Here is a 26,437-nt window from a genome sequence, read left to right as displayed (position 1 = left end):
ATGTCCTGACAGGTCATCATCCTGTCTGCAGCGACGCACCAGGGCCATGATGGCACTGCTGTGGGGCCCTGGGACTGCCCTAGACAGAGTTCAGGATGGATGAATAAGGAGAGAAGCTGAGAAGCTGCCCTCTGGGGCAGAGCTTTACTGTGATGCCCATATACTCCAAAGACGGTCAGATTCACTCTTTAGGAACTTACTTTGCAGCCCCAGGGATCAAACCTACCTCCTGTTGCTAAGCAGGGGCCTTGACGCGGAGGAATCTCTCTAGCCCAACAATTCCCCTCGGGTTAGTACAAAGCACTGTTGCCCCAGCACCACAGCTCTAGGCCAACAGAATTGGAAAGCATTTGCTAGCCAGAAGCTGGCTGTGGATGAAGATGGAGTTCTGGGGGTGTTAGGGCAGGCAGGAGGCAGATGGCAGTGGGAAGAAGAGCGTGGGACCCCTATCCTCAGGTGTCAGGGGAGACCAGCGATGACTACCGGCCTGGTTCCGGAGACTGCATCCCGGCCTGGGGGACACGGGGACGCCGAAGCTCACCCCCAGCAGCTCAGGTCGCGGCCCTTAGGATCCTGGAGTGGAGGGCGGGCTCCGCTCCAGGCTGCGGGAGAAGCGAGAGGGCCGGCCACGGAGGAGACCGCAGGTTCCTAATCTGCGGGTCTGGGCCGGGGCCAGCCCCGAGCGCTCGGCCTGCCCCCTTCCTGGCCTCCGGGTTCCCTCTGGGTCTCAGGTTTCCGGCCGGGCACTGGGCTCCATTTCTGGCCTGGGGCCCCCAGGAGGCGGGGCCTCGGGGAGGCGCGGTCCCGGAGAGACCCAGGGGTGGGCAGGGGAGGGCTGGGGCGGGCGGGCCTCCTCCGTCAGCGGGGCGGGGGACGCGGACGCGGGAGGACGCGGACCGGGGCTGGGAGTCCGGAGCAGCCGGGGAACTGCGAGGCCGAGGCCGAGACCGAGACCGTGAGCGCCGGGGCGGAGAGAAGTGGCGGTGGGGACGGTGGCGGGCCCGCGGTGCTGTTCAAAAAAAGCCGCCCCTCGGCGCCCGCCGGAGCCTCCGCCGCGCTTGCAGGCCCGCAGCGCGCGCGGGGCGTTCACGGCGGGGCGGGGGCGCGCAGGCCTGCCCTGGGTTGCGTGCGGGGCTTCGCGGGCGCCAGGCCTGCCCTGGGTTGCGTGGGGACGCGCGCGGGGCGTTCACGGCGGGGCGGGGTCGCGCACGCCTGCCCTGGGTTGCGTGCGAGGTTGCGCGGGCGCCAGGCCTGCTTTGGGTTTGCGTGGGGACGCGCGCGGGGCGTTCACGGCGGGGGCACGCAGGCCTGCCCTGGGTTGCGTGGGGGGGGGGGCCGCGGGCGTGCTCGCCTGCCTTGGGTGCACGGCGGGGCGGGGGCGCGCACGCCTGCCCTGGGTTGCGTGGGGGCGCGCGCGGGGCGTTCACGGCGGGGCGGGGGCGCGCACGCCTGCTCTGAGTGCGTGCGGGGCGGGGGCGTTTCACCGGCCGTGAGGGTGCGTCGTGTCCCTCTACGCCCTCCTGGGTGGTGCCGCCCCACCAGCCCCGCCTCCGCCGCCCGGGGCCTCTCTGCCCTTCTGCCTCAGACTCCCCGGGCCTCCCCCTTCACGGTCCCTGGGGCAGCCCGCGCCCGCAGATGCTGGGGCGGGGTGGGCGGGGCGGGGGCGGGTGGGCGGGGCTTGCCCGGGGTGGGCGGGGCTTGTCGGGGGCGGGGCGGGGCGGGGCTGTGCCCGGGGCAGGGTGGGCGGGGCTGGGGCGAGGTGGGCGGGGCTTGTCGGGGGCGGGGCTGGGGCGGGGCTGTGCCCGGGGTGGGCGGGGCTGTGCCCGGGGCGGATCTGAGCACCGAGCCCAGCAAGGCCGTCGGGAGGCTCAGTGAACGCGGACGTCTGTAAGTTACGAGTTGCACTAGAGGATAAGCGTGCTGCGGCCGTAAAGCCGCCTAGAAGAAGGGGTGCACGTGGAGGTAACCGGGGCTGCCTGGGGGTCCGGTGAGGCTCTGCTCTGTGCCGGCCACGGGGGGGGGGGAGTGGGCATCCCCCTTCCCGCCCCCTGCGGCCCCGGCCCAGGGCCGCCCCCATCCGCGGAGGAGCTGGCCTACCCAGGCGCGGCCGCTGACCGCCCCGCCCCGCCCCGCCCCGCCGCCCTGGCGCAGGCCCAGGTACCTACGAGAAGGTAGAAGCCATTCAAGACTGCATTTTTCAACTTTGTGCCCAGAGCATGGATCACAAGAGAGCTGCGTGGGAGCACACTGCAGGAGCCAGGCACAGTGCCCGGCCCCGGCTGGTGTGGGGGCGCAGGGGAGCCCGCAGGCACTGTCTGGGATCTTTAGGAACTTGCGCCGAGGGCCTGAAGCCTATTGTTGATGGTTCTCGCTCTTGAGGGGAAAGCCGAGCAAAGATGCCTTAGGGAGCAGCCCTCCCGAGCAAGGAGGCAGGGCCGGACCACAAGAGCTTCTGGTAGCTCTTCAAATGGCTCTGGACGAACAACAGTCCAGGGACCTTACCGAAGTGAGGAGTGGTAGGTTTTGGGGACCCCGGGGGTGCCACCTGTGCAGGGCCCCCTGAGGACAGAGCCAAGGGGACAGAGCAGCCCAGCCCACGGGTCACCTGGGCTCCTTTGCACCAGGTGGCCTGGCCTGGCTGGCATCCCCAACAGCTCAACAGAGAAAGCCCTCCGGCCCTAGAGGGAATCAGTGCTCTGCTGTCCATCCAGCCCCAGCCTCTCCTGTTGGCCATGGTAAGCCAGAAAAGCCAGGTTTCCATCTTGGGTTACAAGCAGGCTCATGCTGCTTCTAACCAGTTTACTTACTTTCCTGGGGAATTCAGGCCCTGTCTCCTCCAGCGTCCTCTCCCCTGGCTGCTGTCTCTGTAGTAGGGTGGGAACATTGCTGCACACCTGCCTTCAGCCCCACTGAGGCTGGCCAGGCCCAAGTTAGGGGACAGTCTTTTCCCTCAGGAGTTTGACGGACTTTCTTGCTGACATCTCTCCACTTGCTGGCTGAGTGGTCTGGAGAAGGCCTCTGGAGCCATGTAGCTGTTCTCTATAAGGCAGGACACGCCGCCTTGCCTCTAGGGTCATGCTATCTGAGTTGTACCACTCCAGTGGCACCACCAGGGCCTCGAGGCTGTCTGCCCTACACCCATCCTGCGTGGGCCCTGTAGATGCCCTTAGCTGGTGGTGGCGGGCGGGTGGTCCCTGGACCTCGGCAGAGGTAAGAGGCCACTGTGCTGCTCATCGGAGCTGGGCATGCCCCCCCCCCCCCCCGCCAAAGCTGCTCCCAGCCTAGCATGGCTCTCCCTGGGCCAAGGGCCACTGTGACAGCATTGAGGGCCGACTTTCTATCACACACGTGTGCAGCCCTTCCTTAGAGTTGGGAAGATTTGCATCTTAGTGTGGGGACCTGAGCCTGGAGGCAGCGCCGCCAATGGGAAGCGCCTGGGACGTGGCAGGGCTGTGGAGGGCGGCGGTCCTTTTCCCCAAGCCCCCTGCAGGAAGCTGGCCCAGCCCTCACGACTCACTGCTAGACCAGAAAGTCCAGGTAGCAGGCTATCTTGTTACATGCTGTTGAAACTTCTAGATCCCAGGCTATGGAAAAGCAGCCTGGGAGCTCTGGGAGGCTCAAAGAGAGAGAGTGGTTAACAGCGGGAAGGAAAACAAATGCTCACTCTCCTCCTGTGTCTGGACATGTCTCCCCCCCCCCCCAGCTGGAGGTGGCACACCCTGTTCACTAGTCTCCCCCCCAAGCTGGAGGTGACATACTCTGTACACTAGTCTCTCCCCCCCCAAGCTGGAGGTGGCCCACCCTGTACACTAGTCCCCCCCCAAACTGGAGGTGGCCCACCCTGTACACCAGTCTCCCCCCCCCCAAGCTGGAGGTGGCCCACCCTGTACACCAGTCTCCCCCCCCAAGCTGGAGGTGGCCCACCCTGTACACCAGTCTCCCCCCCCCCAAGCTGGAGGTGGCACACCCTGTACACCAGTCTCCCCCCCCAAGCTGGAGGTGGCCCACCCTGTACACCAGTCTCCCCCCCCCCCAAGCTGGAGGTGGCACACCCTGTACACCAGTCTCCCCCCCCCCCCCAAGCTGGAGGTGGCACACCCTGTACACTAGTCCCCCCCCAAGCTGGAGGTGGCACACCCTGTACACTAGTCTCCCCCCCCAAGCTGGAGGTGGCCCACGCTGTGCACCAGAGGCCCAGGGCTGAGGGTCCACCGGAGCACTTCCCTCGCCAGTGCTCGGCTTTGTTCCACTCAGGGTTTTTCTCTAGTCATTAAAACCAGTGGAGACCTGGACAGTTGTCACTGTAATTGGCAAAGCATGTGACAGTGAAACTCTTGCCCTTCCTGCCTTGCAGGACTGAAAGCCTGCTCTGAGTACCAGTGACAAATAGTCACAGTGAGGCTGGGACACGGCTCAGGGCAGTGCACAGAGGAGACCCTACAAAAATTAAAGAACAATGGAAGTTTAAAGTGGAGGCCGGATGTGGTGGTTCAAGCCTGTAAATCTGGATACTCGAGGGACAGAGATCTCGAAATCCAGTTTCACCAACCTGGGCAAAAAAAGTTTCCAGGACTCCCCCCGCCGCCTGGCTGGGGAATGAATGAGGAGGATCATGGTCCAGTCTGGCCAGGACTAAGGTCAGCCTCAAGGGGAAGAAAGGCTGGCAGAGTGGCTCAAGAGGCAGATCCCCTGCATTGCTGGCACAGGTCCCGAGATCAAACCCCAGAACCTCCAACATGGAGCCAGGGGCCCATCATGAATTGTATCTGATCCAACCGCAGCCAAACCTTTGGACCGGGTAGCAGGCATGCCTGGACATGCCCGGTCCTGGTGCCGGTTGGCCTTTGAGATGTGGCTAAACTCTGCTGACATTCCGTACAATGAACCCTTCTCCCAAACTGTGCACCAGCGGAGTCCACACTCAAGGCCTTCAAACTGCGTGGTTTCTGCCAGCCAGCTCCGTTCCAGGCCCATTATCTCATGCAGCCCATGCTCAGGCCTGGTCCGCGGTCCTAAACAGACCCCACTGTTCTTTGGTAGGTCATCTTCCTCCGAGTCCTTGGGGCTGTGTGTGGGTGTGAGTGTGTGACGTTCAGCACCGTGGAAGTGGCTGTCCCCCATCCCCTGACTGCAGTGGGCCAGCCTGCAGTGCCTGGGGTCCTGTCCACCCCCACCCCATCCCCACATGCACGCGAGACAGGCCTTTCTGAGGGGACGCAGAGGCGTTCTTAGGTGCCCTGGCTGGCGTGGTTGAGGTAGGAAAGCCCAGAGCAGGCGGCACCAGGCCCTGCCCTCGGCCCCCGTCTCCCCCCACTGGTCCCCTTGCTCTCTCCTCTTTGTTTTTGCAAATCACATTTTCCCCTTTCCTTCCTTTCTGGCTGAGCTGTTCTTCTGGGCCTTGTTCCAGGCCCTGCACAGAGATAAACAAGGCCTTGGCCTGTGAAAAGCACACTCCCCAGCTGGGCTGGCAGAATTCAGGGGCTGAGGGCAGAGAGGCAAATGGCCCCCGAGGGTCCAAGGACGGGATGGCCCAGGCTGCCTGACCCCCCAGCTCCTCTGCTCCAGTGACCCCCCAGGCTGCCTGACCCCCCAGCTCCTCTGCTCCAGTGACCCCCAGGCTGCCTGACCCCCCAGCTCCTCTGCTCCAGTGACCCCCAGGCTGCCTGACCCCCCAGCTCCTCTGCTCCAGTGACCCCCAGGGGCCAGGGGTTCCCTGGCCGGTCTCCCCCCTGCTTGCCTCTGGCAAGCCACTGGCTTCCGCCTCCCAGCCCCCCGCGAGGCAGTGGGGCCCTGCAGGCCTGGGTCCACCTCTCTGCACACACCACCTCCTAAGAGCTCCCCCACCCCCACCCCGGAGCCTGGGAACCAGGGTCTGGCTGTTAGCATCCGCCTTGGGGGCCTTTGTTCTGGAAAAGTCCCTGGGCATCCAGCCAAGGACCAAAGCCTTTTGCTGAGTCATGGTGAGCTTGTATTCAGTGTGTGGGGATGTTTGAGACTCTGAGGTGACTTCACCCACCTGCGTCAGATCCAGACCCTGGCTCTGCAGTTCCCCATGCCCTCCTGGCTGCCCCGTCTCCCCCTGCCCTGCATCCATCCGCCCACCTGCCCCTACCAACCTGCCCAAGTGAACTCTGCTGTTGTCATCGTCATCATCATCGTCGTTGTCAATCCTAGGGCTTGAACTCAGGGCCTGGACACCAGGCTGGCAGTGCTCTCCAGCCACAGCACCACTACCAGTTTTTTTCTGGTGGTTAATTGGCCATAAGAGACTGATGGGCTTTCCTGCCCAAGCTGGCTTCAAAGCACAATCCTCAGATCTCCATCTCCTGAGTAGCTAGGGTTATAGGTGTGAACCGCCAGCGCCTGGCTGCTTTTACTTCTAATGTAGCCAAATTTACCAGCCTTTCCTCCCTCCCTCCCTCCCTCCCTCCCTCCCTCCTTTCTTCCTTCTTTCTTTCTCTCTCTCTTTCTTTCTTTCTTTCTCTCTCTCTCTCTTTCTTTCTTTCATCAAATGCTTTTCATCAGCACCCAGCAGCCTGCTATTCTTCAACCAACTCTCTTATCCAAAAGTTTATCCACTTTCTGCATGGCTATCCAAAGAGTTTAAAATCACTTCACTTTGCTGAGTGCCCAGTAAATGCCAGGCTTGGGGAAGCTGAGGGGAGGGTCTGGAGGAAGAGGAGCTTCCGTGCAGCTCAGTCCCATAGGTGTGTGACAGTGGCAGTGACGGCCTGGGAGGGGACTGGGGGGGGGCCTGGGAGGGGACTGGGGGGGCCTGGGAGGGTGCTGGGGGGGACACAGCCTGAAGTCTGTGAGGGATGAGAAGGGTGGAGACGGGGAGAGGAAGGGAAGGGAACAGCTGGCTCTCCTCTCTCCCTCCCTCTCTCCTGGGTCTCCCTTTCCCTGCCCTGAGCATAGCGCCAGCAGGGATGGGCGGGGGGCCTTGCGGGAGCAGAGGGTTGGGGTGAGCGCCCACAGAGCTGTGGAGCGGAGCCGTGCCAGCAGAGTGAGGGAGCTTGCAGGACCCCTGTGCTGGAGGCCTGGCAGGTGGCTAGTGCTCTCGCGAGAGGGGACCCTAGGAAAAGGAAGTTACGGGGAGGCACCTGCAGTGCAAGCTCAGATCACTGGATGTTTAAGAGACACCCAGGAGGGCGGGCTGGGGAGGGGCATGGCCCCAGGGGTGGCCAAGCTCCCCAAGGCACAGGCCTGTTACCTGACGTGGGCCAGGGGAACCAAACCCCACCCCTCACCCTCTTCTCTGAGCCGGGAGGCCTCTGAAGAATGGGAATCCAGGTGGGCCAGAGTGGGATGCACAGGACAAAGAGGGGATCATCGACCATCATTTACGACAGGACGGAACGGGACAAGAGTTCATCGTGCTGCTCAGACCCGCGTGCTGTTGAAAGCTGTGAACTTGTTCAGAGTCTTCATTTAATACTTGCAGACCAAGGCTGACTGTGGACAGCAAGGGGGCGGTGAGGGGCAGGGCCTTGGCAGTGGCTCAGGCTGGCAGAGCCCTTTGGCCCGGTCCTTCTTTACAGTGCCTGGGGTCAGCAGGGTTCAGTTTGCTGGTTGAAGTCCAGGGCAATCGGCACCGTGCAAACATGGGATTGGCTGGGTCACAGCAGTTGTGCAAGGGTAGAAAGGCCGGGGCGGGCACACACCTGGGGCTTCTCCACAGGCTCTGGCCGGGGAGGAGCTCCAAGGCCGAGAGGGCGGGCCTGCCTGGGGAGGGAGGGCACTGGGGTGATTCCACCTAGAAAGGGGAAAGCTGAACACTGATGCCCAGGAGGGCGGTGACAGCCATGCTCGCTCGTGTGTCTCCCTGCTGAAGTCAGGTAAGGAGGCCAGCTGCAGGGTGCCTGGCTCTGGGCCCCGCCGGGCCGTGGGCTCCCTGCTTGCAGCAACATTGGTGCAACGTCTGGCCCTAGTGAGGGGCCTCTGAGGGGGGGAGGGGGCCTCTGGTAAGTGACCTGGCAGAGTGTTCTGAGGGGATGGAGGGCGGTTTTCCTTTCTGAGTTCCTTAAAATCTTGAGGGTTTATCTCCAGGCACCCTGGCCGCCTTGGTGGGCTCAGGTCTGGACTGGGGGCCTTGTACTTGCCAGGCAGGCGCTTTGCCGCTTGAGCCGTGCCTCTCGCCCCCCTGGCCTTATTTGAAGCTGGCTGAGGATGGGAGCAGAGGTTGGCGGGCACCCTGCTAGACACAGCCAGCGGCCATTAGATTGTTCCTGTGCCCAGAGCCCGGCTGGTCGGTGGGCACTCCATCACTGCCCTCTGGACCAGTGTCCCGCAACCCCAGGTAGAGCCCCCATGGCCCAGGGCACAGTTTGCAAGAGCAAGCCTGGGCTCTGCAGAGCCTCGAGGTCCTCGGTGTCTCATACATAGGGATGGGGGCATGGTGGGCACGGGCTCTGGCTCCCGTCTTGGGGCTGGGGTGGTTCAGGGTGATACTGAGGCCTCCTGTACCCATGTGTGTCTCCTCCCCCTCGTCCTGACCATATTGTGTCCAGGAGAAACACACAAACACACACGACACACTCATACACATGCCTACAGCATACACATGCACACATACATGCATACAACAGAAACACATGCACAGAACACACGCATGCACACATGCACACATACACAGCACACATGAGCGCACACAGAGGCATACAACACAATACATGGAACACACATGCACATATATGCATACAGCACACACGAACACATACACAGCACACATGAGTGCACACCCAGCACATGCACATACACACATGAACATACACCACACATGTGTGTGTGGACATACACACATGCATATAACACACAAATACACATGCATGGCACATATGTGTGTACACATACATATATACATCACGCATACATGGGCATGCAACACAAATGCATACACACCACATGCATACACACATACAGAACATGATGCACACACCCACGCAGAGCATGTGCACACACATATCACACACACACACGCACGCACACACACACACACACACGCACGCACCCTCCCACTTTGAGGAGGCCAGGCCACTACAGTGGGGCTGGTGAGTTCCTGCCTAGTTGGCAGTGGCCGAGTTTTGAGAAGAAAGGCCTGAGCGTCTGATAATGGGGATTAAAGCTCAGCCCAGCTTCGGTGAAACCTAAGAGACGTGGCTGGAAATGCAGAGAGGGGGTGGCAGTGGAGGTGTGCTCACAACCAAGTATCTACTTCCCCTTATCCGATGAGCTACCCTAAACTGGCAGTGTGGTGGTCACACCCATCTGTGAACACACTCGATCCCTTAGAGTGGACAAATGGAATTGAAGAATAACAAGAAAGCTGGCCAGGCACTGGTGGCTCACACCTCCAATCCTACCTACTCAGGAGGCTAAGAGCTGAGGACCACAGTTTGAAGCCAGCCTGGGGAGAAAGTCTGTGAGACGCGTATCTCCAACTAACTACTCAGAAAAAGCTGGAAGTGGCATTGTGGCTCTGTGGTAGAGCGCTAGACTTGAGCACAAGGAGGCTCAGTGACAGCACCCCATTACTGGCACCAGAAAAAAAAAATCTGTTATACTGAGCTGTGAATAAGAAGAAAGCTGTTAAACTTACACATCAAGATGAGTGGCGAAAGCTGGGCTTCCTAACCCTGCCTTCCCCACTGACCTCCCCACTGACCTCCCCCCACTGGCCTGCCCCACTGCCCTCCCCCACTGACCCCCCACCACTGACCTCCCCACTGACCTCCCCCACTGCCCTCCCCCACTGACCTCCCACTGACCCCCCCACTGACCTCATCTGAAACAGCAGCACGTGTGCGTGGCAGATTGGGGGGGGCATGTTCTTGTTGGGTTATTCATCTGTGGTGGCAGATTCTCTGGGGGGCAGTGGTCTTGGTTATGCATCTGTGGTGGCAGATGCTCTGGGGGGGACACAGTGGTCTTGGTTCTGCATCTGTGGTGGCAGATGCTCTGGGGGGGGACACAGCGGTCTTGGTTATGCATCTGTGGTGGCAGATGCTCTGGGGGGGACACAGCGGTCTTGGTTATGCATCTGTGGTGGCAGATGCTCTGGGGGGACACACTGGTCTTGGTTGGTTCTGTATCTGTGGTGGCAGGTGCTCTGGGGGGACACAGTGGTCTTGGTTATGCATCTGTCGTGGCAGGTGCTCTGGGGGGGACACACTGGTCTTGGTTGGTTCTGCATCTGTGGTGGCAGATGTTCTGGGGGGGACACAGCGGTCTTGGTTATGCATCTGTGGTGGCAGGTGCTCTGGGGGGGACACAGTGGTCTTGGTTATGCATCTGTGGTGGCCGATGCTGGGGGGGGGGGACACAGCGGTCTTGGTTGGTTCTGCATCTGTGGTGGAGCTGCCCTGGGTGTGAGCAGAGGGGCCGAGGCGCGGCGGGCGGCAGATGGGGAGGTTTGTGGTCTCGTGTGGCGTGTTTATTTGGACCCACTGGGTTGGTTTTTTATTTGCACTTGTCAGGCAGGCCCTCTACCCCTGGAGCCGCACTCGGCCGGCGCTTCCGGCGTCCTTCCCCAGTGGGATCTCGCATGCGCTTATGCCCAGGCTGCTTCCTTGGAGGCGTCCGCCCTCCGCCTGGGGGGGCGGGGCCTCGGGGTCCGCCCTCCGCCTGGGGTGGGCGGGGCGGGGCCTCGGGGTCCGCCCTCCGCCTGGGGTGGGGCAGGGCGGGGCCTTGGGATACGCCCTCCGCCTGGGCGGGGCGGGGCCTCGGGGTCCGCCCTCCGCCTGGGGTGGGGCAGGGCGGGGCCTCGGGGTCCGCCCTCCGCCGGGTGGACGGGGCGGGGCCTCGGGGTCCGCCCTCCGCCTGGGGTGGGCGGGGCAGGGCCTCGGGGTCCGCCCTCCGCCTGGGGTGGGGCAGGGCGGGGCCTCGGGGTCCGCCCTCCGCCTGGGGTGGACGGGGCGGGGCCTCGGGGTCCGCCCTCCGCCTGGGGTGGGCGGGGCGGGGCCTCGGGGTCCGCCCTCCGCCTGGGGTGGGTGCGGCAGGGTGGGGCGGGGCCTCGGGTCCGCCCTCCGCCTGGGGTGGGGCAGGGCGGGGCCTCGGAGTCCGCCCTCAGCCTGGGGTGGGCGGGGCGGGGCCTCGGGTCCGCCCTCCCCCTATGGGTGGGCGGGGCCTCGGGTCCGCCCTCCGCCTGTGGGTGGGCGGGGCGAGCGCGGCGGGGCCTCGGGGCGGGCCCGGTGGCTCAGGCCCGGTGGCTCAGGCCCGGTGGCTCAGGCCCGGTGGCTCAGGCCCGGGGTGAGGACCGCCCTGCAGGGTGGAAGCACCGCCGCCCGCTTCTTCTCAGGGCGGGGCGGGCACCTGGGCGGCCTGCGGGCTGGCGTCTCCCAGCAGCCCCGCCCCAGGGCCCCGCCCGTCTCCAACGGGCCCTTCCTTCACCCCAGGCGTCATGTGGCTGGCCATCCTCCTGGCCTCGGTGCTGGGCTTCGCCATCTACCGCTGGTTCGCCGCCCGCGACAAGGAGGAGACGCTGCCCCTAGAGGATGGGTGGTGGGGGCCGGGAGCCCGGCCCGCGGCCGCCGAAGACCAGAGCATCCGGCCTTTCAAGGTGGAAACGTCCGATGAGGAGATCAAGGTGAGGCCCCTGCTCCCACCGCGGGCCGCAGGGGCTCTGGGGGCCGCAGGGGCTCTGGGGGGTCTGCAGGGGCCGCAGGGGCTCTGGGGGGTCTGCAGGGGCTCTGGGGGGTCTGCAGGGGCTCTGGGGGGTCTGCAGGGGCTCTGGGGGGTCTGCAGGGGCTCTGGGGGGTCTGCAGGGGCACCGCGGGCCGCAGGGGCTCTGGGGGCCGCAGGGGCTCTGGGGGTCTGCAGGGGCTCTGGGGGGTCTGCAGGGGCTCTGGGGGGTCTGCAGGGGCTCTGGGGGATCTGCAGGGGCACCGCGGGCCGCAGGGGCTCTGGGGGCCGCAGGGGCTCTGGGGGTCTGCAGGGGCACTGGGAGGTCTGCAGGGGCTCTGGGGGCCGCAGGGGCTCTGGGGGTCTGCAGGGGCTCTGGGGGGTCTGCAGGGGCTCTGGGGGCCGCAGGGGCTCTGGGGGCCGCAGGGGCTCTGGGAGGTCTGCAGGGGCTCTGGGGGCCGCAGGGGCTCTGGGGGCCGCAGGGGCTCTGGGGGGTCTGCAGGGGCTCTGGGGGCCGCAGGGGCTCTGGGGGCCGCAGGGGCTCTGGGGGGTCTGCAGGGGCTCTGGGGGCCGCAGGGGCTCTGGGGGCCGCAGGGGCTCTGGGGGGTCTGCAGGGGCTCTGGGAGGTCTGCAGGGGCTCTGGGGGCCGCAGGGGCTCTGGGGGCCGCAGGGGCTCTGGGGGGTCTGCAGGGGCTCTGGGGTCTGCAGGGGCACTGGGAGGTCTGCAGGGGCTCTGGGGGGTCTGCAGGGGCTCTGGGGGCCGCAGGGGCTCTGGGGGCCGCAGGGGCACTGGGGGGTCTGCAGGGGCTCTGGGGGCCGCAGGGGCTCTGGGGGCTACAGGGGCTCTGGGGGCTGCAGGGGCACTGGGAGGTCTGCAGGGGCTCTGGGGGCCGCAGGGGCACTGGGGGGTCTGCAGGGGCTCTGGGGGCTGCAGGGGCACTGGGAGGTCTGCAGGGGCACCGCGGGCCGCAGGGGCTCTGGGGGCCGCAGGGGCCCTGAGGCGCAGGTGGGGGACAGCAGGGCCAGGGCTTAGGAAGGTGCCCTTGGAGTGTCTTCTGTCTGCACTCTTGAGAGGAGCCCAGATGAGCCATTCAGGCCACGTGGACTGCCCACCCGCAGCCGTCCCCAGGAGGAGAGACGGGGCTGCCGGGTGTGCCCCTGTGGGTCACAGGTGACAGAGGAGCCATGTCCCCCTCTCCCCTGGTGCCCACAGGAAACTGGGCGCCATGGAAAATCCGGGCCCCCATTCTGCCCTGAGGGAGTGCGGCCCTGAGGCCTGGAGAGGCTGGGCCGGGGCTGAGACGCAGCTCAGGGGCACAGTGGTTTGAGCTCTGTGGGCTCCAGGACCCCCGTCCCCTCTCCTCACGAGCTGGACTGAGGTGAGGGCCGCAGGGGGGGTCATGCGGGAGCCAGGCTCGAGCAGGCCCAGGGGGGCTGGCACGGGCACCGCCCGCCCTTCTTCTCCTCGCTGCGGTGGCCAGGGCTGGGCGCGGTGCCCGGGAGGAGACAGCGCCCCTCGGAGCTGGCCCTGGGTGGGCGAGGGGCGTGCAGGACGTTGTGGAAGGACCGGAAGGGCTTGAGCGTTTGGAGGAGGAAGCATGCCGAGCGGCCGGCTGAGCCCTGGCCAGCCCGCCCGCCCGCCCGCCCGCCCGCCCGCCCGTGGGCCTGGCTGGGAGCCCAGCCCTGGGGATCACTCCGTGGGACGCTGGACCTGCTCTGTCCAAGCCTCGGGAAGTGAAAGACGACTCTTAGTACGTTCAGAAGTGAAGGGCAAGGGCTGAGGACGCCCGGCTCTGTGTTCCCACCTGCCTAGCACAGGCAAGGCCTAGGGCCCACCGCAGCACAGAACACAAGAAGGGGGAAGAGAGGGAGCGGGGGGGGGGGGAAGGGGGTCCGCGGGGCGAGTCCACGGCCCCGGGTGGCAGGAGCAGCGTGGCGGGAGGGAATCAGGTCTCCTCTTGGCCTCTGGCCTACTCATCCCTCTTTCTTCTTCTCTGCGCCCTCCCGGCGCTTGAATTCAGGGCCTGGGTGCTGTCCCTCAGCCGTTTCACTGTGACAAGGCTGGTGCCCCCCATCGGAGCCACAGCTCCGCTCCTGGCTTTTTGGTAGTTAATTAGAGACGAGAGTCTCACAGACTTGCTGCCTAGGCTGCCGTGGACCTCTAATCCTCAGATCTCTTCCTACTGAGGACTGGAGTTGCAGGCGTGAGCCGCTGGCGCCCAGCCCACCCCTCTGTTTACCAGGATTTGCACCAGAGGATCGACAAGTTTCGCTGGACCCCACCTTTGGAGGGCAGCCGCTTCCACTACGGGTTCAACTCCAGCTACCTGAAGAAAGTCGTCTCCTACTGGCGGAATGACTTTGACTGGAAGAAGCAGGTAGAGCTCCTCAACCAGTACCCTCACTTCAAGACGACAATCGAAGGTGAGCCTCCCCGCGCCACCCCAGGCCCTGAGTCACAGGGGAGCCTCCTGGGGGCGGGACACTGGGACCCAGGCCCACAGGGGTGGTATAAGCGTCGTCGTGCTGGAAGGCAAAGGTAAGCACACATGTCAGCAGACCCCAGAGGAAAGCCAGAGGAGTGTGGGCTCCAGCCCCAAATGACCACGGCGGGTGCCGGGCTAGATTTACCTCCCCCGGTGCGGGGATGCTAAGCTTACTCCCTTATCAGTGCTCCCCTTTTCACCCTCTCCCCTGGGCACCTGACCAGCAGGTGGCCAAGGTGGAGCAAAGGGACACGAGCTAGCCTAAGGTGCACGTGGCCGAACGAGATCCCCTTTTCCTCGCTCCTTACCCACCAAGGAAGCCAGGCGCAGACGGACCTCGGAGACGCTTCGGAGAGCAATCCAATTTAATCGGGAGGGGCTCATAGTAATGTAGTAGTGATGACGAGGATTGAGCAGGAGCTGGCGATAGGCTGGTGAGCTTGTCCATCCAAGAGCAGCTCCCTAGGCCCTCCCTCATGTGCTAACCACTTCCCATAGTACCGCCCTCTGGGCAAAGCCCGCGAAAGGAGAGCGCACGTGCTCGCTGGCGCAAGGTGGGGGATGGTCTCAAAGCTACCCCTTCTGGTTCCGGACCCAGAAGCAGATAGGTGTGGCTCACTTCCACACTGCCCCAGGGCTGGGGGAAGGGCGGCATCTCGGGAGCGCTCTCCTCGCCCTTCCCCCCTCAAGGTGAATCCCCAGCAGCCGGGGAGGGCGCGAGGGCTGACACGGTCTCCGCCGGCCCTGGGCCTGGCACTGGAGCTGCGTGCTCGGGCCCCGCACTGCTGGGGTGCTCAGCTGGTCAGTGAAGTTTTATTGTGGTCACTTGCACAGAGACATTGGCCATCCTAACCGTTCTCCACGGCTCAATGGCATGGCGTGGACTAGCCAGTGGACTAGCGCACGCCATGGCTCATCTTTTGTGCCCAGCTGAACCTCAGCGACCCCCAGGCCCCACACTGTAGCTTGCTGAGGCTGCCGAGCACGCTGCCGTGCGGAGAGCACAGGTTTTGCTTGTTTACTCCCCACCTGTGGGTGTGTGAGGCTCGGCTTGCAGCTCTCGCGGCGGCTCTGACTGAGCTCTGAGGAGCTCCGGCTGAGTTCTCGGGTGCTCTGGGGCGCTGGGTCGTCCCTGTCTTTGCTAATGCTTTTTCGCTGTTTGTTGTTGGGTAGTGTTAGGATTCGCACTCCGCCTCACGCTTGCCAGGCAAGCACTCTCCTGCTGACGTGGCAGCCAAGTTCTTTCTGCTTTAGTTACTTTTTTAGTGAGGGTCTCGGGCCTTCTGCCCGCGGCTGCTCTTAGTGATTGTCCTTCCTACGCCTCCCGGTAGCTGGGATGGAGTCGTGGAACCTGTGTGATCAGGCTGACCTTACGCGGAAATCTCAAGTGCCCGGGATCAGAGGCGTGGCCTCGGCACTCAGTGGCGCTTAATGACACCTCTCTTTTATTGTTGGGGTTTTTGAGTTAGGATCTTACTGTGTAGCCCAGGCTGGCTCTGAACCCCGGATTCTCCTACCTCAGCCTCCTGAGTGTTGGGCTTCTGAGTGTGTGCACCACCTTACCTGACGTCTTCCTTTCTTCCTCGGCTCCTCCTCCTCCTCCTCCTCCTCCTCCTCCTCCTCCTCCTCCTCCTCCTCTTCCTCCTCCTCCTCCTCCTCCTCCTCTTCCTCCTCCTCCTCTTCCTCCTCCTCCTCCTCCTCCTCCTCTTCCTCTTCCTCCTCCTCCTCTTCCTCCTCCTCCTCCTCCTCTTCCTCCTCCTCCTCCTCCTCCTCCTCTTCCTCCTCCTCCTCCTCCTCCTCTTCCTCTTCCTCCTCCTCTTCCTCCTCCTCCTCCTCTTCCTCCTCCTCCTCTTCCTCCTCCTCCTCCTCCTCCTCCTCCTCCTCTTCCTCCTCCTCCTCCTCTTCCTCCTCCTCCTCCTCTTCTTCTCCCTCCTCTCTCTCTCTCTCCCTTCCTTCCCTCTCTCTTCCTTTCTTTTTCTTTTTCCCTTTCTTCACGTAGCATCTCATGGTCTTATTTGTCCATGCCAGTCTTGGTTCTCATTTATTTCCCTAGTGATTCATAATGTTGAACATTATCTTGTGTGCAAAGGGATCACTTTTAGGTATTTGGAGAAATTACAAATACCTCGCTGTGTGTGTGTGTGTGTGTGTGTGTGTGTGTGTGTGTGCGCACACGCGCCTGGGGCTTGAACTCTGGGCTGGGGAGCTGTCCCTGAGCCTTTTCTTTTTCTTTTCTCAAGGGAAGTGCTCTACCACTTGAGCCACAGCTCCACTTGCTGTTTTTGAGGGAGCCACTGGTACCCAGCCTTTTATTGCTTTTGAAAATTAATAGCATATATGCTGCATGTATATACATACGTTTGTGCATATATATATATATGTGTGCATTTTCTGTGTGTGTGTGCTGGGGTTTGAACTCAGGGCCTAGGTACTGTCTCTGAGCTTCTGCTGAAGGCTAGCCCTCTACTACTGGAGCCACAGCTCCACTTGTGGCTTCTTCGGTTGTTATTTGAAGATATGTGTCTCACAGACTTTCCTGCCTGGGCTGTCTTTGAACCAGGATCCTCAGATCCCTACCTTCTGAGTCATTAGTTAGGATCCCAGGCGTGCGCCACCAGCACCGGGCTCGGTGCACACTTTGAGGATGTTGACAGTGTCTCTCTGTGCTGACCGGCTGGCCCGGGTGTGTGGGCTCCGGTGACGCTCTTGCCTCGGCCTCCTGAGATGCTGGAACTCCCGTGCATGGCCCGGGGCTCGCAGTTCCCTTCTGGCCCTACCTGCAGCGCCTGTGAGAAGCCCAGCTCGTGGAGGACTCCGGGGTCGTCTGTCATGAGTCCCTCGTCCCTCCCCTCCCCCCTCGCGCCCTTGCCATGCAGACCCAAGCATACAATTCCCCAAGGCTGCTGCCTGGAGGCCTGGTGGGGTTGCCGGGCTTCCTGGATGGGCTTGCCCCCCCCCAGTGACCCCAGGCCCCCCAAGGCCTTCCGGGGAGAGGGGCTGAGCAGTCGGCTCTCCGTCCCACCCCACAGTGCCAGCTGCCAGCCTTGCTGCCCAGGCCCGGCAAGCCTGCAGCTCCCCCACTTTTCTGGCCCCCGGGCTGAGTTGGCCCAGGACACTCTGCTGCCCGGAGTCCTGCCAGCCTCCCTCCTGGACCCACGTTTTCAGGGCCCCTTCTGCCCACGCTCTGAGCCCCAAGTCCCTGGCCCAGACCCTAACCAGCACCCTAGCTCTGCTTACACCCCACCAGCCTCTCTGTCCACCCTCCCTCCCCGGCCACTCCCTGCTTGCTCTGGGAGGAGCCTCCGGGTTCACCCCTGCCTGAGAGCCATCTTCCCCACGGCCTGAGGGCTGCAGGGGCCTCTGGGGAAGTCTGAGCCCCCATCCCGAGGCAGGACCCCCTCTCACGGTGGGCGTTCGCCGAGGGCACCGCCACAGCGTGCGCCCCACAGTGTGTGCACAGCTCAGCTTCCGGAGTCTGACCTGGGCCCTGCGACGGAGCCTCCGGCAGGCCAGGCCCGCCTGGAGACGAGCAGGCCCTGCGGTAGAGCGCGCGCCGGTGACCCCGACGGCAGCGGGTAGAGCGCGCGCCGGTGACCCCGACGGCAGCGGGTAGAGCGCGTGCCGGTGACCCCCACAGCAGCGGGTAGAGCGCGCGCCGGTGACCCCGACGGCGGCGGGTAGAGCGCGTGCCGGTGACCCCGACGGCAGCAGCAGCAGCGCCACGGCCTCTCCCTTTCCACAGTGCAGTGGTGGGGACCTGGAGGTGCAGAGCGGACGCAGGGGGCTGAGCTTAGCCTCACCCGGCCCTGCCTGCCCGCCCTCCACGGGGTGGGGACGCAGGGGGCTGAGCTTAGCCTCACCCGGGCCCGCCCGCCCTCCACGGGGTGGGGACGCAGGGGGCTGAGCTTAGCCTCACCCGGGCCCGCCCGCCCTCCCCGGGGTGGGGACGCAGGGGGCTGAGCTTAGCCTCACCCTGCCCGCCCTCCACGGGGTGGGGACGCAGGGGGCTGAGCTTAGCCTCACCCTGCCCACCCTCCACGGGGTGGGGACGCAGGGGGCTGAGTTTAGCCTCACCCTGCCCGCCCTCCACGGGGTGGGGACGCAGGGGGCTGAGCTTAGCCTCACCCTGCCCGCCCTCCACGGGGTGGGGATGCAGGGGGCTGAGCTTAGCCTCACCCGGGCCTGCCTGCCCGCCCTCCACGGGGTGGGGACGCAGGGGGCTGAGCTTAGCCTCACCCGGGCCTGCCTGCCCGCCCTCCACGGGGTGGGGACGCAGGGGGCTGAGCTTAGCCTCACCCGGGCCTGCCTGCCCGCCCTCCACGGGGTGGGGACGCAGGGGGCTGAGCTTAGCCTCACCCGGCCCCGCCCGCCACGGCTTCTTCCTTAAATTTAAAACTCAAATGATGAATTGGTAGAACTCGAATTAAAAAATAATCCCACATTGTGCAGTATGTTCCAGACGGATAAGATTACCCACTGAAATAAACCCCAGATAGGAGTGAATTTAGCAGCTTAGCAGGACACACTATTAATGGAGCGTTCTATTTTTGTTAAGAGAAACTTAGGTTCTCTAGCTTTTGTTGTTGCTGTTGTTGGTCCTGGGGCTTGAACTCTGGGCCTGGGCGCTGTCCCTGAGCTCTCAGCTCAGGCCTAGTGCTCTGCCCATTGAGCCACAGCCCCACTTCTGGTTTTCTGGTGGTTAAGTGGAGGTGAGAGTCTCAGGGACTTTCCTGCCTAGGCTGACTTTGAACCACATTCCTCAAACCTCAGCCCCCTAAGTAGGTAGGATTACAAGCGTGAACCCCAACGCCCAACCGTAATTTGCTTCATCGCATAGTGTGCAGCTTTCTGGTTAAATAAGTGCACTTGTGCTCACTGGCTCCTGTGACTCAACGGGGTTGCGCTCCAGCTCCCTTAAATGTGGACGAATCCTCTATTGGATTCATCTCCTCCCTGACTTGTAAGTTAGAGCGAGCGTCTGTGGTGGCCTGCTCCGGGCCAGACACTGTTCTCGGCGCCGGGGGTCAGCGGCCTCCCCAGCACGCGCCCTGCCCGCTGTGCTCCGTCCCCAGGGCTGGACATCCACTTCATCCACGTGAAGCCCCCCCAGGCGCCCGCAGGCCGCAGCCCGAAGCCCTTGATGATGGTGCACGGCTGGCCCGGCTCCTTCTTCGAGTTCTACAAGATCATCCCACTGCTCACGGACCCCGGGAAGCATGGCCTCGGTGACGAGCACATTTTCGAAGTCATCTGCCCTTCCATTCCCGGCTACGGCTTCTCCCAGGCCTCCAGCAAGAAAGGTAGGGGCCCCGCCCCAGACACCAGCGGGGTCTGCACGTCCACCCGGCACCCTGCGATGACCCGCCTGCCCCCGGGGGCCCAGGGGACCCTGCGATGACCCGCCTGCCCCCGGGGGCCCAGGGGACCCTGCGATGACGCCGCCTGTCCCCGGGGGCCCAGGGGACCCTGCGATGACGCCGCCTGTCCCCGGGGGCCCAGGGGACCCTGCGATGACGCCGCCTGTCCCCGGGGGCCCAGGGGACCCTGCGATGACGCCGCCTGTCCCCTCACACCAGGCCTCAATTCTGTGGTCACCGCCAGGATCTTCTACAAGCTGATGCTGCGGCTGGGCTTTCAGAAATTCTACATTCAAGGAGGGGACTGGGGGTCCCTGATCTGCACCAACATGGCCCAGCTGGCGCCGAGGTGGGTGGTGCCAGGCACCTGGCACGGGCACGGCTTCGAGGAGGTCCTTGATGCAGGCAGCTGCAGGCAGGACCTCGTGCTCACGACAGGCCCGGCCCGGTGCTGCCCAGGGCTCCCGGTGCTGCCCAGGGCTCCCGGTGCTGCCCAGGGCTCCCCGTGCCAGGGCTCCCGGTGCTGCCCAGGGCTCCCCGTGCCAGGGCTCCCGGTGCTGCCCAGGGCTCCCGGTGCTGCCCAGGGCTCCCGTGCCAGGGCTCCCGGTGCTGCCCAGGGCTCCCGGTGCTACCCAGGGCTCCCCGTGCCAGGGCTCCCGGTGCTGCCCAGGGCTCCCGGTGCTACCCAGGGCTCCCGGTGCTACCCAGGGCTCCCGGTGCTGCCCAGGGCTCCCCGTGCCAGGGGAGAGGAGGGGCCCCCGGCATGCGGGGCCCCGCGGCTCTGATCCCGTCCCCCAGACCTCTGCTGTACGCCGGGCAGATGCTGGGCGGGACAGCTCTGCGGCTTGGCCGCCGGGGCCCTGCCTGTGGCTCCCGTCCCGCCTCACCAGCTCTTCTCTGCCCTCAGCCACGTGAAGGGCCTGCACCTGAACATGGCTTTCGTTGTAAGAAATTTTGAAACCCTGACGCTGCTCCTGGGACAGCGCTTTGGGCGCTTCCTGGGCTACACGGAGAGGGACGTGGAGCTGCTGTACCCCGTCAAGGAGAAGGTGTTCCACAGTGTCATGAGGGAGAGCGGGTACCTGCACATCCAGGCCACCAAGCCTGACACTGTGGGTGAGCGTGGTGGGGGGAGGCGGGGGGGGAGGGGGGCGGGTGGGGTGAGGGGGGGGTCTCAGTACTGACCCCACGGGGGAGGGGCCACCGCTGACCCTGTGTCTAGTCGTGGAGGTCCTCTCCCCGGCGCCCTCTGGTGGTGGAGGCCTGGACTCCTCCTCGGCGCCCTCTGGTGGTGGAGGCCTGGACTCGTCCCGGGCGCCCTCTGGTGGTGGAGGCCTGGACTCCTCCCGGGCGCCCTCTGGTGGTGGAGGCCTGGACTCCTCTCCCCAGCGCCCTCTGGTGGTGGAGGCCTGGACTCCTCCCGGGCACCCTCTGGTGGTGGAGGCCGGGACTCCTCCCGGGCACCCTCTGGTGGTGGAGGCCTGGACTCCTGGGCGCCCTCTGGTGGTGGAGGCCTGGACTCCTCCCTGGCGCCCTCTGGTGGTGGAGGCCTGGACTCCTCCCGGGCGCCCTCTAGTGGTGGAGGCCTGGACTCCTCCCGGGCGCCCTCTGGTGGTGGAGGCCGGGACTCCTCCCGGGTGCCCTCTAATGGTGGAGGCCTGGACTCCTCTCTGGCGCCCTCTGGTGGTGGAGGCCTGGACTCCTCCCCGGCGCCCTCTGGTGGTGGAGGCCGGGACTCCTCCCGGGCGCCCTCTGGTGGTGGAGGCCTGGACTCCTCTCTGGCGCCCTCTGGTGGTGGAGGCCTGGACTCCTCCCAGGCGCCCTCTGGTGGTGGAGGCCTGGACTCCTCTCTGGCGCCCTCTGGTGGTGGAGGCCTGGACTCGTCCCAGGCGCCCTCTGGTGGTGGAGGCCGGGACTCCTCCCGGGCGCCCTCTGGTGGTGGAGGCCTGGACTCCTCTCTGGCGCCCTCTGGTGGTGGAGGCCTGGACTCCTCCCAGGCGCCCTCTGGTGGTGGAGGCCGGGTCTCCTCTCTGGCGCCCTCTGGTGGTGGAGGCCTGGACTCGTCCCAGGCGCCCTCTGGTGGTGGAGGCCGGGACTCCTCCCGGGCGCCCTCTGGTGGTGGAGGCCTGGACTCCTCTCTGGCGCCCTCTGGTGGTGGAGGCCTGGACTCCTCCCTGGCGCCCTCTGGTGGTGGAGGCCGGGACTCCTCCCGGGCGCCCTCTGGTGGTGGAGGCCTGGACTCCTGGGCGCCCTCTGGTGGTGGAGGCCTGGACTCCTCCCTGGCGCCCTCTGGTGGTGGAGGCCTGGACTCCTCCCTGGTGCCCTCTGGTGGTGGAGGCCGGGACTCCTCCCGGGCGCCCTCTGGTGGTGGAGGCCGGGACTCCTCCCGGGCGCCCTCTGGTGGTGGAGGCCTGGACTCCTGGGCGCCCTCTGGTGGTGGAGGCCTGGACTCCTCCCTGGCGCCCTCTGGTGGTGGAGGCCTGGACTCCTCCCTGGCGCCCTCTGGTGGTGGAGGCCTGGACTCCTCCCTGGCGCCCTCTGGTGGTGGAGGCCCGGACTCCTCCCGGCGCCCCGCAGTGGTGGCAGTGGCCTCCACCACGGGGAAGGCTGTGGGGCTCGTCAGGTGATGGATGACAGTGCCCATCAGCCCAGAATTACTGCCAAGCAAGTACACCCGTGTTCCCAGAAGACAATGACACCGGGCAGGGGGTCCTCACTGCTGACCCTGCCTCCCAGGGGTGGGGGCTCACGGCTGATCCCGTGTCCCGGGGAGGGGGGGCTCACTCTGGTTCCAGCATTCTGGGGGGTCCTCAATGCTGACCCTGCATTCTGGGGGGGGTCACTGCTGACCCTAGGCCCTAGACCCGAGGCTTCCCGCAAGCACTGTCCCCAGAGGCGGCCACCCTCCTGCAATGTCACCAGGTGCTGCTGCATTTCCCCGCCCTCTGGGACCCTGTGGGTCACTGGGACAGCGGTGACCCGCGCTGCGTGCCACCACCGTGTGCCAGGTCCTCAGGCGTGCCGAGCACGCGCCTGCCCATGAGCCCCAGGCGGGCTGAGCTCACTGCTGCCTGCCAACCCCGGGCGTGCCGAGCACGCGCCTACCCATGAGCCCCAGGCGGGCTAAGCTCACTGCTGCCTGCCAACCCCGGGCGTGCCGAGCACGCGCCTGCCCATGAGCCCCAGGCGGGCTGAGCTCACTGCTGCCTACCAACCCCGGGTGTGCCGAGCACGCGCCTGCCTGCCAGCTGCGGTGCACAGGACTTGCTTGGGGGCACCTCTGTTTATAACCAGTCCACTTGTGGGTTTGTCAGCACTTCACTTCAGGGCACAGACCCAGCGTGCGCTTGTGTTAACACTGGATGGGATAGTGGCTCAGTCCCAGAATGCTCACTTAGTGTGCATGAGGCCCTGTTTCCACCTGAGCACCACAGTGTACGTGTGTGTGTGCGTGCGTGCGTGCCTGTGTGTGTCCATGTTCCTGTCGGTGTGTCTTGTGTTGTCTCACCCAGACCTCACTGGCCCTGTCTGGCCTCCTCAGAGTGGAGGAGACGCTCACACAGACTGTGGGTCCTGTCCATGGTGGGAGGATTGTTCTAGTCCACAGTGAGGCTGTGGAGGCCGAGGGTCACGGGAGTGGGGTGCAAGGCAGGGTGGTGCCAGCCCCCGCTCCTGCCCAGGGCCCCCACCGTGGTCCTGGTGGCGGCGTCCCGGGCCTGCCTGAGCGCCGTGCTTCCCACGCAGGCTGCGCTCTGAACGACTCTCCTGTGGGCCTGGCGGCTTATATCCTGGAGAAGTTCTCCACCTGGACGGATTCAAGCTTCCGAGACCTGGAGGACGGCGGCCTGGAGAGGTGAGGCCCTCGCCGCCTGGCTTCAGGTCCCCCGTCCCGTGTCGCCGGTCTCCACACGCGCTGCGTGGGGCAGTGTGGCCCCCGGCCTGGCCTGGCCTGGCTCACAGCCGTGCCCCGTGGCTGGGCGTGGTGCCTCAGGCCTGTGATCCTCGCTCTCTGGGATAACATTTGAGGCCAGCCCTTATCTTCCCCAGTGGCTGGGTGCTGTGGTGCCCTCCTGTTGTCCCAGTTGCCAAAAAAGCATCATGGCTAGGCACGGTGGCCTGTGTCTGGGCACACACAAATAGTAGGGTTGCGGCCCAGAGGTAAAACGAGATCTTACCTTGAAAATAGCCCCAGGAAAGGAGGCTCCAGTATGGCTCAAGGGGTAGAGCACCTGCTTAGCAAGCCTGAGGCTCTGAGTCCAAACTCCGCTATAAAACACATCCCTACCCATGGTGGGTTTGTGGCTGCAGAGGGAGGCACAGTGGGCTAGTGCCCCTGTCCAAGCTCACTGCCAGGGAGCGAGGGGAGGGAGGGCTCAGGACTCCTCACGCCTTCCTGGGGCAGGGAGCCCGGAGCCCAGGACAGCCAGGGCCGCCCGTGTGTGCTGTAGGAGCTGAAGGGGGCTGCAGGGGGGCCGGGCCATGGTGCAGTCCCCCCACCTTACAAAGTGGAAGCAGGAAGAGAGCAGAGAGGCTGAGGTGACCGAGGGCATCAAGGAAGTATTCACACAAAACGGAGATGTCGCGTATCCCTTCTCCAGGGTCCTGACGGAACAGGGATAGCAGCAGTGTCAGTGTCCTTTTAAATGCCATTCTCCAGGCTGTGTGAAAACCGCTGAACGGGCTGGGGATATGGCCGAGTGGTAGAGTGCTCGTCTCGTAGACGTGAAGCCCTGGGTTCAATTCCTCAGCACCAGGTATATAAGACAGCCAGAAGTGGCGCTGTGGCTCAGGTGGTAGAGTGCTAGCCTTGAGCAAAGAGAAGCCAGGGACAGTGCTCAGGCCCTGAGTCCCAGCCCCAGGACTGGCAAAAAGAAAAAGAAAAAAACCACTGAATGCCAACCAAATGATTAAAATAAAAACGCTGGCCCTGGCTGTTAGCTAGGTGCTTCCAGGCTCCACCACCACCCACCACACAACCCGGGGGACCTGCCCACGTCCCCCCACAAGGGGCTCTCCCTGGAGCGTGGGTGGACCTGCCCACGTCCCCCCACGAGGGGCTCTCCCTGGAGAGTGGGCGGGATCTGCCCGTGTCCCCCCACGAGGGGCTCTCCCTGGAGAGTCGGTGGGATCTGCCCACGTCCCCCCACATCTCCCTGGAATGCGGGGTCCCGCCTGTCCCTGCTCAGGGGCCGCATAGACCCTGGGAAGATGCCACAAGGACCCTGGTTTCTAGCTGCGCTGCAGGGCCTGGAAATGCTGTTTTGCAAGTCAGGCATGGGGGACAAACGGAAGCCCCCAGGAGTGAGTGTGCACAGGTATGGGTGTAGGTGTGCACTGGTTTGAGCGTGTTGTATGATCACTCGCAGGGTGTTAGCCTGAGTGTGTGAGGTGCGGATATGGGCGTGCATGGGTAGGACTGTTGGTGCGAGTGTCATAACCGCACGGGTGCACAGGCGTATGCACAGGTGTAAGTGCGCCTGCGTGCGGGCTTGCATGCGGTGCGTGCCTGGCGTGAGTGTGTGTGCACACGTGGTCTGGGTGGGACAGCACGAGTGGGTAGGGGTGTGAGCCTGTCCCGGGGCACAGGGAGAATCCACGGTTGCCAGGGCCTGGGCTGCCTGTTCTCCACCAGGTGGGTGCAGGCCCAGAGACACGGCCTGTCCCTGCTCCGGGGCCTCCGCCTGGGGCGGTCCCCACCCCAGAAGCCCGGCCCGGAGGCGGGGCGGGCTGTGGCCTGAGCGGCTGGAGTGCCACCGGGTGGTAAGGCGCCAGTGTGCGGCTCCCCTCGGGCTGCGGGTTGAGTCCCTGAAGGACGGATCCAAGGGCGCAGGTCAGGACCTGCCACGGGTGCCCTGGCCCTGCCGGAGGCGGGAACCCCGCAGCTCACAGCCACCCCGACAGCCTTCTCCTGCCGCTTCCCCAGGAAGTTCACCCTGGACGAGCTGCTGACCAACATCATGCTGTACTGGACCACAGGCTCCATCGTCTCCTCCCAGCGCTACTACAAGGAGAACCTGGGCCAGGGCCTAATGGTCCACCCGCACGAACGGTGAGCGGCTGGGAGGGGCGCCGGGCCCCGCCGAGGCGTGGGGTGCCCCCGGCTTTTCACGGGAGGAAGGCACGATGGCAACATGAGCGGGGAGCGCCAGGCCTGGCCCCCCGCGTCCCTCAGGCGTGGCCCTGGTACTGAACTCTGTTGTCCCAGATGGGGACCTGGGGGGGGGACAGTGAGGCTGTCCCTGCCCTGCTGGGTGACCCCCAGAAGAGACAGGGTCCTTAGGGAGTTGGGGAGGCCCGGGGGCCCCGGCTGTGGGGGACAGGACGCAGCCTCACCCGGGGGGCCCTGTTCCATCCAGGATGAAGGTCTTCGTGCCCACCGGCTTTGCTGCCTTCCCTTCTGAGTTGCTGCACCTCCCTGAGAAGTGGGTGAGGATCAAGTACCCCAAACTCCTAACCTACTCCTACATGGCTGCCGGGGGCCACTTTGCCGCCTTTGAGGAGCCCAGGCTGCTCGCCCAGGACATCCGCAAGTTCGTGGCGATGGTGGAGCAGCAGTGACACCCACGGGGCCTGGCCGCCCCGGAGGCCCCGCCCACCCGCGGCCCCGCCCACAGGGCTGACAACCCCAGAGGCCCCGCCCACCGCCGCTGACAGGGCCTGGCAGCCCCCGAGGCCCCGCCCACCCCCGCTGACAGGGCCTGACAGCCCCGGAGGCCCCGCCCACCCTTGCCCGAGGCCCCGCCCACCCGCGGCCCCACCCACCCCCGCTGACAGGGCCTGACTGCCCCCCGAGGCCCCGCCCACCCGCAGCCCCGCCCACCCGCAGCCCCGCCCACCGCCGCTGACTGACAGGGCCTGGCAGCCCTACCCAAGCTGCTTAGGGAGCCGCTCAGGAAGGAGTCCCAGCCACCCCGGCCGCCTCCACGCCAGCCCCAGCGCGTGCTCAGCTTTGGTAATAAATGATTTCACTTGTAA

General features: G+C 64.9%; 1 protein-coding gene across 5 annotated transcripts; it reads left to right on the top strand.

The window, feature by feature from the left end:
* The first annotated feature begins 867 nt into the window (after nt 1-867).
* On the top strand, nt 868-26,437 carry Ephx1 (epoxide hydrolase 1). Of its 5 annotated transcripts, XR_007212604.1 has the most exons (10): nt 11,394-11,584; nt 13,863-14,043; nt 19,178-19,405; nt 19,682-19,811; nt 20,370-20,578; nt 23,207-23,315; nt 25,386-25,511; nt 25,819-26,077; nt 26,135-26,142; nt 26,246-26,437. XR_007212604.1 is itself a non-coding variant. In XM_048357568.1 (9 exons), the coding sequence occupies exons 2-9, from the start codon at nt 11,399-11,401 to the stop codon at nt 26,018-26,020; spliced, it is 1,371 nt and encodes a 456-aa protein (XP_048213525.1). In that variant the 5' UTR covers nt 868-955; nt 11,394-11,398; the 3' UTR covers nt 26,021-26,110. The 5 variants fall into 5 exon arrangements, 3 of the variants coding, with proteins under 3 accessions (XP_048213525.1, XP_048213526.1, XP_048213527.1); XM_048357568.1 differs by lacking the exons at nt 26,135-26,142; nt 26,246-26,437 and adding an exon at nt 868-955 and having other exon boundaries at nt 25,819-26,110; XM_048357569.1 differs by lacking the exons at nt 26,135-26,142; nt 26,246-26,437 and adding an exon at nt 6,317-6,346 and having other exon boundaries at nt 25,819-26,110.

This window comes from Perognathus longimembris, chromosome 11 (assembly GCF_023159225.1).
Source record: "Perognathus longimembris pacificus isolate PPM17 chromosome 11, ASM2315922v1, whole genome shotgun sequence".
In the NCBI taxonomy this organism is placed as follows: Eukaryota; Metazoa; Chordata; class Mammalia; order Rodentia; family Heteromyidae; genus Perognathus; species Perognathus longimembris.
The sequence above is the reverse complement of the archived record's forward strand: the minus strand, read 5'-3'. Positions and strand labels throughout refer to the sequence as shown.